This window comes from Myotis yumanensis, unplaced genomic scaffold, assembly GCF_028538775.1.
Source record: "Myotis yumanensis isolate MYYU_CA2020_CCGP unplaced genomic scaffold, mMyoYum1.0.hap1 SCAF_2, whole genome shotgun sequence".
Lineage (NCBI taxonomy): Eukaryota > Metazoa > Chordata > Mammalia > Chiroptera > Vespertilionidae > Myotis > Myotis yumanensis.
Genome location: NW_027223753.1, coordinates 100,929,732 through 100,945,507, shown reverse-complemented (window position 1 = coordinate 100,945,507; position 15,776 = coordinate 100,929,732). Strand labels below are relative to the sequence as shown.

Here is a 15,776-nt window from a genome sequence, read left to right as displayed (position 1 = left end):
TCATCCAGTGAGACTGTGACAATCAGAGCTCCTGCCTCGTTCGGTCTCATCTCAAAGCCCAGTTCTCTCCTGAGCCTCCCATCCCATCCCCAGCCACTCTGCCCCTGTTCTGAGGCCTTCCTTTTGGAAGGGAGTTGGCACTGACCTTCTCCCGGGTCTGTGGCAGGTGTTCAGCTCAGAGGGTGCCTGGCAGTGCGTGAGTGAGGCGCTGCAGATCCTTGGTGGCTCGGGCTACATGAGGGACTACCCGTACGAGCGCATGCTGCGTGACACCCGCATCCTGCTCATCTTTGAGGTGCGTGCGCTGATACCAGATCCACCTCGTTCTACCATGGACCCCCTGAGCCTCCTGGTTCTGGGCCCAGGCTGGCTTCTGCGTTCTGTCATTTAACCCTCTTCACAACCCTGCCTAGACCCTGTTCTGCAGACTGAGAGGCCAAGCATTTCACCTAGGGTCTCACTTCCAAGGGCCCTTCTGTTGAGCCTACCACCTCCTGGCAAACCACCGCAGGTCTTTGCCAAGTTGCTTTTGCCAGCTGTGGTGGGACAAACAGAGATCTTCTCATAGGAAGGCCTCAAATGCTCTGTCTGGGTCTGGGTTTTCTTCTCAGTATATTGAGGGAGCTTAGGAGGGTCATCTCTGAGGGCTTTCCCAGCCTGGCAGTTCTTGCTCTCTAATTGCTGTCCCCCATGAATTCACAAGCCTAAAGGTGCTGGGAGGGTCCTGGGTGGGGAAGACACCTCAGACACATCCCACCTTTGGAGTGCTAGTGGTCTTGATTGTGTGGACCGACTGACCAAGGAGGAAACCAGAATACCAGGGAGTGAGGGACAGGTGCATCTCTCCTGAGGGACTGAAGTCTTATGAAGCAATTGCACTTGAGGGCAGAAAGGATTTTGACCAGGCATAGGGGAAGCTGTATGGGCCGAGCACAGGGAAGTAGCGCATCCTAGGCCCAGACAGGAGCTTACCTGCCCCCTCTAAGTGAGTGGAGGTAGAATAAGCAAGCCTTTGTGGGAGTATTGGCCAGGCCTGCTTGGTGGGCTGGGGCAGGTGATGGAGCAAGTGAGGGGGGAATCGAAAGGAGACAAGCAGCCAGGTTATATAGGACCTTGGATCTTTACTCTGGGTGCAGTGGAAACGATAAAAGATTATAGCCCTGCTTGAATGGCTTCCACGGTGTGAGCGAGCAGGCAGTAGCACGGTCCACCCAGTCGCACATGCAGGATGCTGGGGCTAACTTCCATGGGGCAGCTTTGACCTCTATACTGCTGACCACAGGGAACCAATGAGATTCTCCGGATGTACATCGCCCTGACAGGCCTGCAGCACGCCGGACGCATCCTGACAGCAAGGATCAAGTAGGTGCCATTCCCACTCTGCTCCTTGGGTCCCACCTGGGAAAACAAGAGTGGGTGAGCAGTATATCCTTGAAAAGCCGAGCCCATTCACTGCCTGGCTGGAGAGAGGGAAGGTGGGCAGGAGCCTTGGCCAGTGAGTGTTTGGCCTTGGAAGCTGGGCTCCAGAGCTCGGCCATTATTTGAGGCTGATAGGAGGAGCCAGCTACTTAGTGAAGCCCTCACTGCCCTGCCCATGGGCTCACTCCCTGGACAGTTCCTGTTTCCTATGCTGCAGGGACTTTTGTTTTCAGGATCTGGGAATGAGAGATGCCCCTTAAATAGATGCCAGGCTCCAAGGCCAACACAAGAACAATTTGTTTGTTTTCTCTCTCCCTTGCTCTTGCCCTCTCTTGCTCCTCTCAATCCCCATCCTGAGGCCAGGGCAATTAGAAATCACTGCTGGAGCCCAAGAACAGGTTGCTCAGAGCATATTGCAAAGTATTTACTGGAGAAGAATGACCTGGAAGCTGGCTGTGGCTCAGCTCCTTGTGGAGGAAGCACAAGAATAGCTCTACCTCAGAGGAGACTGGCTGCTATCGGACAGGCTGGCCGGACTCAGCCTGCAGCCAGGTGCCCAGAGTGCCCAGACTAGGGGAAAGTCATATTGGGCCTAGGTTGGCACTTTATGGCTTTGCATAGTCAGGGAGAAGGAATGGGTGCCCTAGAGCTCTGGGGTACCTATTGGTGGGGGTTTTGTTGCTGGGCAGTGGGAAGAACAGCAGGGCCTCAGGTCATGGGGCCATGGGCTTTCTGCAGCGAGCTTAAACGGGGCAATGTGACCACTGTCCTGGAGACCGTTGGCCGGAGGCTTCGGGACTCCTTTGGCCGAACCGTGGACCTGGGATTGACAGGGAATCTCGGAGTTGTGCACCCCAGTGTTGCGGTGAGTGAGCCCAGCAGGTATAGCCTGTCAGATATCTTCCTCCCAGAAGGGATGTGACCAAGGGTGATGGGGAGGACCAGTCAGTCTGAGGGACAGCTGATGTCCCGTCTTCACCCTGTCACAATGGAGAACAGCCTGCATGTTAGCCAGGCCAGGGCCCTGGAGGCCCTGCCATCCCACTGGGACAGGATGGCATCATGGGGAGGAGGTGCTGAGCTGACTCCTTTCCTCTGGCCTCCAGGACGGTGCCAACAAGCTCGAGGAGAACGTGTATTACTTTGGGCGCACTGTGGAGACGTTGCTGCTCCGCTTTGGCAAGGTAGTCAGGCCCCTGCCAGACCCAGGGGTGGCAGGCCCTCCAACTTTGGGGTCAGGGAAATGGGGCCAGCATCTATGAGATAATGTTTTACCAAGTGTTTCACCTTTAGAACCAAGCCCAGGAAGAAATCTACTCACCATGGAGGGGTGGAATGGGGAGGCAGGGCTGATGGGGTGGGTGCCCTGCTGGGAGCCCCCTCCAGATGAAGAGAGTCTCCTGCATTTGTGGGGGAAGCCTCAGCAGGGCGTGAATCTCACGACCTGATCTGGGAGGCTCTGCGGCTGAAGATGTATTAATTAAGCCCTGGCCTCTGGTCTCAGCCTGGTTCCTGGGACTTGGTCTTACCTTTACCCTTGCCCAAATCTAGACAGAGTGAAAGGAAAACAGGCGGCCACCGGGAGCCAACTTCTCACAATCCCGAGGCATAAAATGAGGCTCAGAGATGTGAAATGTGCCCAGGGAGGGACTGTTGGGGATGGGATCGCAAGTAATGGGCCTCCACCCTGGGGCTCTGTGTTCCCAGACCATTGTGGAGGAGCAGATGGTCTTGAAGCGGGTGGCCAACATCCTCATCAACCTGTACGGCATGACAGCTGTGCTGTCTCGGGCCAGCCGCTCCATACGAGCAGGACTCCGGAACCATGACCATGAGGTGAGCCTGCTCTGCCCTGCCCTGCTCTACTCGTCCACACACAGGTAGCTTCCCACTGGCTTTGTCCTGCTGCACTCAACTGAGGCCCGGTGGTTGGGGGTGGGATCATTGAGTGGCATGGCCCAATTTAGCAGTCTCAAGTGGGAGGGCTGGGCAAGTCAAGGGGCTTGGAACCCCAGAGAGAGTAAAGTGCAGGGTCTGTGCAGCAGTTGACCTGGAGGCTGGTGGGTTTGCCGAGTTGTGACTGTGGCCTGTGGTAAGTACTGAAGTTCCAATGGGAGGGAGGGTCCATGTCTGCTCAGGACACAGGGCCACTCCCTTTCATTTTCCCATTTGAGAGAAAAGGGTGGGTGAGTGATGGAGTCCTACACCCAGTGCCCTCACCCTGTCTGTCCTCCTCACCCTGCTAGAGGAGTCACTGAGTGCCTGTGGATTTGGTCTTCATGTGCATTGACTCAGTAGCCAGTGTCCATAGGAATTGTGATGTCTCTCTCACAGCGGAGGAAACAGGCTCAGAGATGTTGAGTAATTTGCTCTTGGGACAGAGCTAGTTTGGCTCTGGGCTAGAATTAGTACCTAAGATTGTGTCACTTCTGAGCCAAGCTTCTTGACCCCAGCCAAGCTGCTCAGTGGTTCTTTGAAGTTTAGAGCAGTGGTTCCCAAACTTATTTGGCCTACTGCCCCCTTTCCAGAAAAAATATTACTCAGCCCCTGGAAATTAACTTTTTTAAAATTTTAATAGCAGTTACTCATTGCCCCCAAATGCACCTGTGGCCATCATCGCCCCCCTGGATCGCTGCAGCACCTACCAGGGGGCGGTAGCGCCCACTTTGGGAATCACTGGTTTAGAGGTCAGTCACCAGGGAGGGGGAGCCCTATGGCCCAGAGAGCTCAAGGTTCTCTCTGACCTTGGTTCTGGCAGGTTCTGTTGGCCAACATCTTCTGCACAGAAGCTTATTGCCAGAATCTCTTCACCTTATCTCAGCTGGACAAGTGTGAGTAGGGTTGCTTGGGGGAGGAAGGAAAGGGTCTGATTCTAGGCGACTGTTGATGGTGAGCTTCTTCTGGACCCTGTTGCCGGGGTTCATGACCCAGCATCAAGAAGCATTCAGGAATCTGGAAAAGGCGCTGTGCGTAGATGACAGAAATCCAGAGACTAATAAAGAGTCCGGAGACGAGTTATAATTTTAAAAGGCATTGGGGGTCAGAGGACCTTCAGCTAAAGGAACTGAAGACTACCTCCTTGCCTAGGACCCTTGCTTTTATTAACACAATTTGTCTGTCCTAAGACAAGGTGGAGATAATACACCTCCAAGGGTAAGGTTTCAAAGGGTACAGAGGCATTGTCAGTTTGGGGAATAGCCTACGGCTCTTCAGGTATTTGGCCAGTAGGAGGCAATAACATGTAGATTAAGATGCCCTTTAACTGTCTGGCAGCCACAATCAGTTTCCTATTCAGGTTTGGAGAAATGCCTTTAGCCATTCCCAACAGGTGACTACATGTGTGGCTCAACCCTGTTGAGTCCCCAAGTCTCATCAACCTTTTGATGAAACTCTTAAAATTATGACATGCTGGAATTGGTCTATGGCACCCTGTCAGGCTCCCATGGCCTGCTGGCTACTCACAAACTTCTGCCTTGAGTGAGGGCTAAGACCTTCACTGGCAGCGAGGCAGGAGCACGGATCTGCAGGTGCAAGCTCTGCCAGAGCCCCTGTGCGGGCCCTGCAGCATCTGCCCAGGGAAGGTTCACAAAGGAAGGAGACATTTCCCTTGCCTTTTCACTCGAACACTGCAGTGGAGAGGAAGCTGCCCCTCTCACAGATGACCCGGGATGCTGTTCTAGACCATCTGCTCAGTCTGGAATGCTCCTATGGCCATGTCTTAGAATGTATAGCTTAAATTCTCTTCTGACCTTACAGTCCTGCTGGCCTCAAGGCTTTACATCATGTGTTCGAACAGAGCCCAGCCCTGTTGCTAAGAGATTGTGGAGAGGGGCACATAATTCTGTGTAGGTTCTGGCTCAGGGTGCTGTTCAGGCACCCTCCACAGTGCTGACTTGACTGTTAATGTGCTATGGAGATGAGGAGATGGTTTCTCCTGCAATAATAGGCTTGCATCGCAAAGGGTCTTTTATTGAGCAAGTGTCTTCTCCCACAGGATCTAGAGTTTTTAGGGATTAACAAGATGATCCCTTTGTTATTCAGAGTAAAGCCTCTGTGTACAGCCCAGAATCACTTCCTGGGGGTTTGGAGGGGTGGTGGGGATACCCACAGGCTGACCGTTAGGAAAACTGTTCCAGCAATATTCCTGTTGTCACAATGCAGACAGATCACCCGCTGTCTTCTTTCCCTCCCAGATTCTCCAGAAAATCTAGATGAACAGATCAAGAAAGTATCCCAGCAGGTCCTAGAGAAGCGAGCATACATCTGTGCCCACCCTTTGGACCGGACATCCTGAAGCAGAGGGATGGTGGTCACTGTTGCCGCCAGCCCCCAGGCCACAGCCTGTTGCTGGACAACTCTCACTTTTTCCAGAAGGTGTTGAACTTGGGGTTATTTTAAGTTGAACTTTATTCCCAGTCTTTACCTGAGGTCTTTCTCTTCGCCTGGAGAAACTTCTTCTAGGCTTGATCTGTGAGCATTGCTGCCTAACATGATCATTCCAGGTTCCTAGTGGAGATGGAGATGGATAGAGAGAGAATGGAGTTGCTGAGACCTGGAATTAGAGGATACGCTCTTAGTTTAGGAGACCTCAGAATGGAAACGGGCGCTTGAGCTGCTGCCTCTGTCGCATGAGCCTGCGGGGACCTATTTCGGGCATGGACGGCCATTTCTACTAGACCACACCTTTCCCAAGAAATAGCTTGAAAGCTGTGTACGTGTCATTCATTCAGACTAGCAGCAAAATATACTTAAAACATGTACCAGGAACCACTTAACAAAAAAAGAATATAAAATGGCACAGTTTGTGTTTACCCTTCTAGTCATGTTTTTCCTCAGAACCAGCCTTTAATGGATGGCAGCATGCTCCTAAAAACCACCCTTTGGTGATGGCTCTCAGTCTCTTTTGTCCTCAACCTGTGAGAAGAAGGCCTTGAAGGCTGAGGAGCAGGTTCCCTCTGCAGGGCCATGGGGATTATGAGCCCTATCTTTGATCCCTCTCGGTGATGGCTGGAAAACAGCATTGCTTGGTACATGACAACATATGCTTGTTTCCACCTGGGTTTTTCTGTCTGTTTTCTTTGCAAGGATTGCCTGTCTACAGTGGACCAGAAAGTTGACATTGCCTAAGGCCACTGGAACTGGTACATACAGCACCTGAGTTTAGAGAATGGAAATAAAAGTAGCAACACCTACAAACATCCCCAAAGGAAGGGGAAAGTGAGAATAGATACTTTTGAAGAAATAATGAGTATCGAATTGATAAGGAAAATTCCAAGCCTGGACACATTTTTAGTGAGATTGAAAACAAAGGCAAAGATGAATTCTGAAAAGTAACAGAGAAAAAGGGCAGGGCACCTGTAAAGGAAAAAGTATGATGAACATCAGATCCCACAACAGCAATGCTGTAAATAAGAAGGTAAAGAACTTGAGCCTGCAGATTTTTTGTTTTGTTTTGTCTTGGTTTTGTTTTTAATTGATTTTAAAATAATGAAAAGGCAAGCCACAGACTGGGAAAATATATTTGCAATACATGTGACTGACAACTGATCCAGATAAAAATAAAATAAAAAACCCACAAGCCAGTAAGAAAAATACAACTAAACTTCTTTTAAATAGAGGAAAAATATATAGTTAACAGGCACGTCACAAAATGAGATATCCAAATGGCCAATCATATGAACAGGTACTCAACATTATTACAGATATTTATAAGTATATATATGTGTGTTGAAAATAAGCTAACGCAGGAAGGCATACTGTATGGTTCCATTATATCAAGTTCAACAAGCAAAACTAATGTGGTGACACTTCAGGATGTTAGTTTAATGGGGAAGGGATATGATACTTTCTGGGTGATAGAATTCTTCTACATGCTGATTTGAGTAATGGTTTCACAGATACCTATATATGAAAGCCTAAGTGACCATTACAACCAGACGACTGGTAGCTATGATGTGCACTGACCACCAAGGGGCAGACGCTCAATGCAGGAGCTGCCCTCTGGTGGTCAGTGCGCTCCCACAGCCAACCTCCTGTGGCCAGCCAACCTCCCACAGTCCCTCCCCGCAGCCGGCCAGCCCAATTAGCCTGGATTGGGACTGGGCAAGACAGCCCCGATTGGACAGGAGGGACCCCACCTGTGCATGAATTTGTGCACTGGGCCTCTAGTATCTATATATCTATATGTATATGTGTGTGAATGACTTAAGATTTATGCATTTTACTAACTTTAATGTATTAAAAAAAAAGAAAAGAAAACTTGACATAAGAAAACCATAAGTGAATATTCTGTGAGAGAAAGCCATTGTGCAAGAATAGAAGCCTTTTAATATTTTACAAGAATATATATTACAAGAATAGAAGCCTTTTAATGATAGTGGCCAGCATTTGCTAGTATTGTTTATATGCTTTCCATCCATCATCTGATTAAATATTCATTATAACTCTATGGATTCAGAATTTTTAATTATCTTGTGCAGTTGAGGAAACTGGAACTATACGTTTCCATGACTTATCAAGGCTTATAAAGCTAAAAGGGTAGTAGATCTAGAATCTAAATCTTAGAATATTTGGTTCCAAAGCTAGTGCTCATAATGACTCTACTACATTTACTCTCTGTTATAAATGAAATGATTCATAAAACTATCATTGTGCCAAAAATGGAGCTTTGACAAATAAAATTCTCTGTCATTAGAAAATAAATACATAGGAGGAGAAAGAAACAAATCCCTAATCATACTGTATTTGGATATTTTAACAGACTTCCTCTAGTGAGGGAAGAAACAGAATTTAAAGATACGGTTATAGAAGATTTGAAAAAAAAATTGACATATATAGAACATTATCAACAACTACAGGAATACACATATATTTCAAGTAAGTTGGGACATTTACCAGAATTGATATACTGAACTACAAATCAAATCTCAGCAATGGATAGAAGATATACAGTAAAATCAAGGTAGAACTCAGTAACAAAAAGATATGGGTAACTGAAACTTCCTAAAGTATTTAGAAATTAAAAAGTATACTATTAAATAACCCATGTGTCAAAGAAAAAATAAAAATGGAATTAGAAATATTTTTAACTGAGTCATTATGAACATATGTATTTAAACTTGGGGAATGCAGTTAATGTTCACAGAAAATTCACAGCCAAAATGAATATAATAAAATGATAAATACTTAAAATCAATTATCTCAATATCCATCTGAGGAAATTAGAAAAAGAACAAATTAAATCTAAAAATAAAAAAATGAATAAGCAGAAATCAACAATATCCTATATAATAAAAGCCTAATATGCTAAGTGTCTGGTTGTCTGTTCAACCAATCAAAGCATAATATGCTAAGGCCGCTGAACAGATCACTATGACGTGCACTGACCACCAGGGGACAGACGCTCCAAACGGTAGGTTAGCTTGCTGCTGGGGTCCGGCCAGTCAGGACTGAGCAAGACAGCTGGACATGCTCTGGAGCCCTCCCACAGTCCCTCCCCGGCTGGCCAACCTCCCGCATCCCTCTCTGGCCCCAATCATGCACTGGTGTGGTCCCTCGGCCTGGCCTGCGCCCTCTCACAATCCAGGACTGTTCAGGGGTGTCGGAGAACTGGTTTCAGCCCGATGGCAGAATGACCAGTTGCTATGACACGCACTGACCACCAGGGGGCAGATGCTCAACGCAGGAGCTGCCCCCTGGTGGTCAGTGTGCTCCCACAGGGGGAGCACCACTCAGCCAAGAAGCCAGGTTCACAGCTGGCAAGCGCAGCGCTGGTGGCAGGAGCCTCTCCTGCCTCTGCAGCAGCACTAAGGATGCCCAACTGATGGCTTAGGCCTGCTCCCCACAGTAAGCGAGCCTAAGCCATCAGTCAGACATCCCCCGAGGGCTCCCAGACTGCGAGAGGGCACAGGCTGGGCTGAGGGACAACCGTGTCCGTCCGTCCCCCCCCCCACCCCCCCCCACCGCCAGTGCACAAATTTCGTGCACTGGGCTTCTAGTAAAAAATAAAGGTATAATATGGAAATCAAAGGAGCAATGGAGAATATTGGTTCTTTGAAGAGAATATTGCATTCATAAATGCAATTTCTTTTTTTAAAAATATTTTATTGATTTTTTACAGAGAGGAAGGGAGAGGGATAGAGTTAGAAACATGGATGAGGAACATCGATCAGCTGCCTCCTGCACACCCCCCACTGGGGATGTGCCCGCAACCAAGGTACATGCCCTTGACCGGAATCGAACCTGGGACCCTTCAGTCCGCAGGCTGACGCTCTAGCCACTGAGCCAAACCAGTTAGGGCCATAAATGCAAAACAAGGTTTTAAAATTTTTAGGACCTAGGGGTAGGAAATAATTACTTAAGGCAAAAAATACAAATCATAAGGGTAGAAATGGAAAATTTACAAAATTTCAAATAATTTTAATCAATAAAAGACATCATTAAGAGAGTGAGAAGACAGACAGCAGCTGATATACACCACATATATAAAATGCCACCAGGCTAGCATTGAGAACATTAAAACACCTAAAATTCAAGGAAAATTTTTTATTAACAAATTAACAAATTTATGAACAGATATTCAAATTCACTAGTAAACAATGAAATGCAAATTAAAACCTCCATGTGATACTATTACACATCAGATTAACAATAAGTCTGGCTATAACCTGTGTGCATGGAAGTAGAATAATTGGAAATCATGCATGGTTGCTGGGTATACATTGGTATAACCATTTTGGAAATTAAAGTATTATCCTGGCAAATGAAAATGCCACTAAGCAATTCTAATTCTAGGTATATATCTAGGCATATATACTAGAGGCCCCGTGCACAAAAATTTGTGCACTCGCGGGGGGGGGGGGGGGGCGTGGAGAGGGGGTCCCTCAGCCCGGCCTGTCCCCTCTCGCAGTCTGGGACCCCTCGGGGATGACCACCTGCTAGCTTAGGCCCACTCCCCGGGGGATTGGGCCTAAGATGGCAATCAGACATCCCTCTGGCAGCCCAGCAGCCCTTGGGGGATGTCCACTTGCCAGCGGGGAGCAGGCCTAAACTGCAGTCGGACATCCTTAGTGCTGCTGAGGAGGCAGGAGAGGCTCCCACCACCACCGCTGTACTGGCAGCCATCAGCCTGGCTTGTGGCTGAGCAGAGCTCCCCGCTGTGAGAGCACACTGACCACCAGAGGGCAGCTCCTGCATTGAGCGTCTGCCCCCTGGTGGTCAGTGTGTGTCATAGTGACCAGTCATTCTCAGTCTTTCTGCTGTTAGGGTCAGTTTGCATATTACCCTTTTACTATATAGAATAGAGGCCTGGTGCACGGATGGGGGCCGGCTGGTTTGCCCTGAAGGGTGATCCGGCTCAGGGTGGGGGTCCCGCTTGGGTGCCTGGCCAGCCTGGGTGAGGGGCTGATGGCTGTTTGCAGCTGGTCACACCCCCTTCAGGGTGGGGGTCCCCACTGGGGTGCCTGGCCAGTCTAGGTGAGGGGCTGAGGGCCATTTTCAGGCTGGTGGGCGACTGAAGCTCCCAGCCTCTTTTTTTTCTTCTTTTTTTTAAATTCTGGGATTTATTTACCTTCTATAGCTGTCACTGGAGCTGAGAGCCGGCTCCAGCTCTGAGGCCGTGGCTGGCTGAAAGCAGGTATCTGGGTTTGTTTAGCTTCTATAATTGAAACTCTGTTGCCATCACTGGAGCTCTGAGCTCTGAGCCCGCTGGCGGTTGAAAGCAGGTTTCTGGGTTTGTTTAGCTTCTATAATTGCAACATTGTTGCATCCAGCAGGCGGGGAACCTTGGCTTCCTCCGTCACTGGAGCAAGCAAGCCTCATGTTCACTTCAGCTGCGTGGCTGCCGGCCGCCATCTTGGCTGGCAGTTAATTTGCATATCTCGTTGATTAGCCAATGGGAAGGGTAGCGAAGTAATGGTTAATTACCATATTTCTCTATTATTAGATAGGATATATTCAAAATATATTTTATTGATTTTTTTACAGAGAGGGAGAGGGAGAGAGAGTTAGAAACATCAATGGGAGTGAAACATTGATCAGCTGCCTCCTGCACACCTCCTATTGGGGATGTGCCCACAACCAAGGTACATGCCCTTGACCGGAATCGAACCTGGGATCTTTCAGTCCACAGGCCAACGCTCTATCCAGTGAGCCAAACTGGTTAGGGCTTGCATATATTTTTAGAAGACATGTTCACAATATGCCTGCAATTATATTAAGTAGCAAAACAAGAAACTACAAATGCCCATCAATTAGTTGTATATTCCTACACCTAGACACATAAACATGGTTGAAACTCCTCAATACTGAGTTAAAGCTAATGAAGATTATAAACATTAAGAGGAAAAACAAGTGAAATAGAATTCAGGATAGTGATAACTTCTGGTATAAGTGGTACACAGAAAACAAAATATTGATAATGTTTCATTTGTTAAGCTGAATAGTGGGCGTAAAACATTCAATAGTATTTTTAACAGTATACACATATATACTCTTACATGTATATTTAATAAAAGCATTAAACACTATGTAATTCATGAAAATAAACATGAGAATTTATGGAAAGTAAAAACATGATTGGTACAATTTAAAATTATAAATTGTTAAGTAACATAATGGTCCCAGGGGAAGATCAAATTAGTCAAGTGGAAGGTCGAGCAGAACTCAATGTAAAAGACCAACAAGTCCAAATTAAGATTAAAAAATCATAGAGGAGGGCTCATTAAGACTCATAGAAGTCCCCAACTGGATACCTAGATATGAACAATGCTAAAGAGAAAGGTTTTTTTAATCTTTATTGTTGAAAGTATTACACAGTCCCCCTTTCTCCCCCCCACCCCAGCCCCCACCATTGACCTTTTCTAGCCTGCCCCCACCCCCCACCACAGGTCTTCGTCCTATTGTCTATTTTCATGGGTTACACACACATGCATACAAATTCTTTGGTTAATCTCTTCCCACCCACTCCCACTCCCCCACCCCCTCCCCCATCTCCTCTCTAAAATTCGATAGTCTGTTCCATGCTTCTATGTCCCTGGAAAGAGAATGTTTTAAAAGATTCTAGAGCAGTGGTTCTCAACCTTCCTAATGCCGCGGCCCTTTAATACAATCCCTCATGTTGTGGTGAGCCCTAACCATAAAATTATTTTCATTGCTACTTCATAACTGTAATGTTGCTACTGTTATGAATTGTAATGTAAATATCTGATATGCAGGATGTATTTAGGCGACCCCTGTGAAAGGGTCATTCAACTCCCAAAGGGGTTGCGACCCACAGGTTGAGAACCGCTGCTCTAGAGGGAGTCAGTTTATTAAAAAAAAAAAAAAATCAGATGGGCATCAATCTTATCTGCAACTCTTGATTTTAGAAAGCAATGTTTTTGGTGGTGGTGGTGGTAGTTGTGTGCATTCAGGAATTTGAGTTTATAATCCTAAAAATAACTCATTTGCTAGTCAAGTGCAAAGACAGAATGATGACTTTGGATCAGCAAGCACCCTGAAAGTTTATCCACAAAATGTTTCTGGGAAAAAAAAAGTAAAAGCAAAGGATAGACATACACACACCACCTCACCCCACCCCCTGCAAATAGTAGCAAACACAGAAATAACATTGTGGTTGTCTAGAAGAAAGAAGACTTTTTCCTCAAAAAAAAAAAACAACTGATAAAACTGGGGGAAAAAATTCTCGAAAGCAACTATTGGGAAATTTTCTAAAGGCATACAGCAAACGGAGAAGTATTTTAGTCATAATCTACTGAACCTCGGGTTAGAACAATAAAAGTGTCATTCCTGCCACTGCAGTGCACTCAGCAATCTTCTAGGGAGGTAAGTCCTAAAAATCAGCAGTTTCTCTGCTTACTTGAGTGCAGGCTCAGTGAGCCTGGAGTTGAATTCCTAGATGGAGCAAGCAACAGGCCAGCAGATTAGTCAGAATTTAATAGGAAGACACAGGAAATGAGATTTCCACAGAGGAGCTTAGTAAATTCTTCACACATCACTTGTGATTGCCTGCACATGCAGAGGAGGTGTACAGTTGTCAGGGCCAGCCTGACAAGGTTGAGCCGGGCTGAGGCAGGGAGGTGGGAATTGAGAAAGAAAGACAGGAAAGCAGGATCGGGAGGACTCCAGTTCTCTCGATGAACTGAAGCAATTTTATTAGCCACACAATCCTATTTATACGCAACACACTGAATAGGAGGTCTGTCAAGAGGAATGTATTCTTTGTTCCTCTTAATCTCTAAGGGAGAGACACAGCAGAAGGACAAGTTCTCAGTACAGCATATCTCAGTAAATAGTTACAGACTTTTTGGTAAGCCATGAAAGGCTGTTCTCATTCTACAAAGGTTGCTCTCATTCTACTGATAATCGCCATCCAAACAAGTCTGGGAAAACTGTGTGGGTAAGGGTCCCAGCCTTGCTAGTCCCTTCAGGTGCAAGGACCTTGCCAGCTTACATCTGGCCCCCAACATACAGTGGCAGGTAAAATAGCAGGATTTGAATGCACTACTCTGCCCACACAAGGGTCCATTGTTAAAGACTGGAAGCTTACTGGCTCAAGCTGGTTGAACACAACTTTTGACCAAGTATTGACTGATCACTGATGGATGCAAACACAAGGGTAACCCCAGCAAAGCAAGGCTTAAAAATGTAAAAAAAAAAAAAAAAAAAAAACATTGAAGCTATCAGTAGTTACACACTAATGAGGATACAGATTTAGTGCAAGCAAATTATGAAATCACCACCATCTGAGGGGAAAAAAGAACCCAGAGTTGCTGAAATATATTTTAAATGCTGAGTTTTTTACTAAAATTTAGGAGACATGCAAAGAAAAGTGTAAATGTTTGTGGGAACTATGCCAGGTCCCTGGATAGTCAAGGCTGGTGGAAGCACAGAGGACTTGCTATCAATACACCAGAATGGTCAAAGGCCGCTCTGGGCATGTGCCTAAATGGGATGTTCAAGGACTCTGAGCCTGGGAATCCTACTCAGGCCAAGATACCATGAACCAGCGCAAAGACACGGTACACTGTGCCCTTCTGTAGCAAATATGATTGATGTCAGCGTTGGCATGAAGCCTTCATGGTCTAAATAGCGTAAAAGTAGGTTACTGACCAGCTAGTTGACTGGAGTGTGAAGAAGTCTGCTGGAGTATAGAGAGAGCAGCTAGGATGGAGTGTGGGCAGAAGTCTGCTAGAGAGAGCAGCTGAGCATGAGAGACAGGAGAAGCTGCTGAACCAGAGAGCTCATATAACGCTACGATGTGAGGTGGTGAGTTTCAGAGGCAGCCTGCGGCTGCTCAGATAATAGCAGTGGGTTCAGAGACTGATGCTGCTTTATGGGAAAGATATATGTTCACCAGCCGGTGTCTGGCTGCCTGCCTGTATGGGCTTTGCTGTGAGGACTATTGTCTGAATACTGCATGGCCACTGGCTTCAGCAATAAAGACTCATTCTTATATACCCACAACCTCTCATGACTTCTCTAAGATTTGGAGTCCTAGGAGGTCCATCCCCAGGCAGAGGGGCTCGGACCCAACACTAGTGAGCAGAGGATAACGGAGGAACGTGGACTAAGTTCCCAAGTTAGTACAGTGGACAGGGTTCAAGCAGGAAACCAGCCCTGCCATAGTCAAATGGGAGAATTTAGAATAGTGGTTCTCAACCTTCTGGCCCTTTAAATACCGTTCCTCATGTTGTGACCCAACCATAAAATTATTTTCATTGCTACTTCATAACTGTAATGTTGCTACTGTTCTGAATCATAATGTAAATATCTGATATGCAGGATGGCCTTAGGCGACTCCTGTGAAAGGGTCGTTCGACCACCAAAGGGGTCACGACCCACAGGTTGAGAACCGCTGACTTAGAAGAATATATGGACTTAGGACAACTCAGAGCACCAGAGCTCGTGTAGGGCTCCTGCTGTGTGATCTGACAATTTTATTCAAGAAAATAAAGTGGTAGAAACCAAGATGGCGGCATAGGTAAACACCTGAAATTGCTGCCTCCCACAACCACTTCAAAAATACAACTAAAAGACAAAACGGACATCATCCAGAACCACAGGAAGGCTGGCTAAGTAGAAATTCTACAACTAGAAGGAAAGAGAACAGCACACTGAGACTCAGAGGAGGTGCGGAAGTAAAGTGCAGAGGTACGGAGGCGCACACAGAAAGGGCTGGCAACTGAGGACGCGGTTGTCTTTTTCAATCGGGAGGGAGTCTCAAGCACCCGACTGCTCTGAACTCCAGTTCTGGGCGAGTCTCTCGGGACCCAGACTCATACCTGGAGAAACTGGGCTGTCTGGCATCGAGCGGAACTCAAGGGCAGCTTTCTCTCAGAGGTGCTTGCAGTGATTAC

The 15,776-nt window shown here is 47.0% G+C and overlaps 1 protein-coding gene across 3 annotated transcripts in view; it reads left to right on the top strand.

The window, feature by feature from the left end:
- Nucleotides 1-7,867, top strand: part of ACAD9 (acyl-CoA dehydrogenase family member 9) — a 61,383-nt gene extending 53,516 nt beyond the window's left edge. For 2 of the 3 annotated variants that reach the window (XM_070405871.1, XM_070405870.1), the window contains 7 exons: nucleotides 167-295; nucleotides 1,283-1,362; nucleotides 2,158-2,284; nucleotides 2,526-2,603; nucleotides 3,127-3,255; nucleotides 4,178-4,250; nucleotides 5,613-7,867. In XM_070405871.1, coding sequence (XP_070261972.1) covers nucleotides 167-295; nucleotides 1,283-1,362; nucleotides 2,158-2,284; nucleotides 2,526-2,603; nucleotides 3,127-3,255; nucleotides 4,178-4,250; nucleotides 5,613-5,713 — 717 coding nt within the window. In that variant the 3' untranslated portion in view covers nucleotides 5,714-7,867. The remainder of the gene's footprint in view (nucleotides 1-166; nucleotides 296-1,282; nucleotides 1,363-2,157; nucleotides 2,285-2,525; nucleotides 2,604-3,126; nucleotides 3,256-4,177; nucleotides 4,251-5,612) is intronic. The other variant, XM_070405872.1, reaches the window with a different exon arrangement.
- The last annotated feature ends 7,909 nt before the right edge of the window (nucleotides 7,868-15,776 follow it).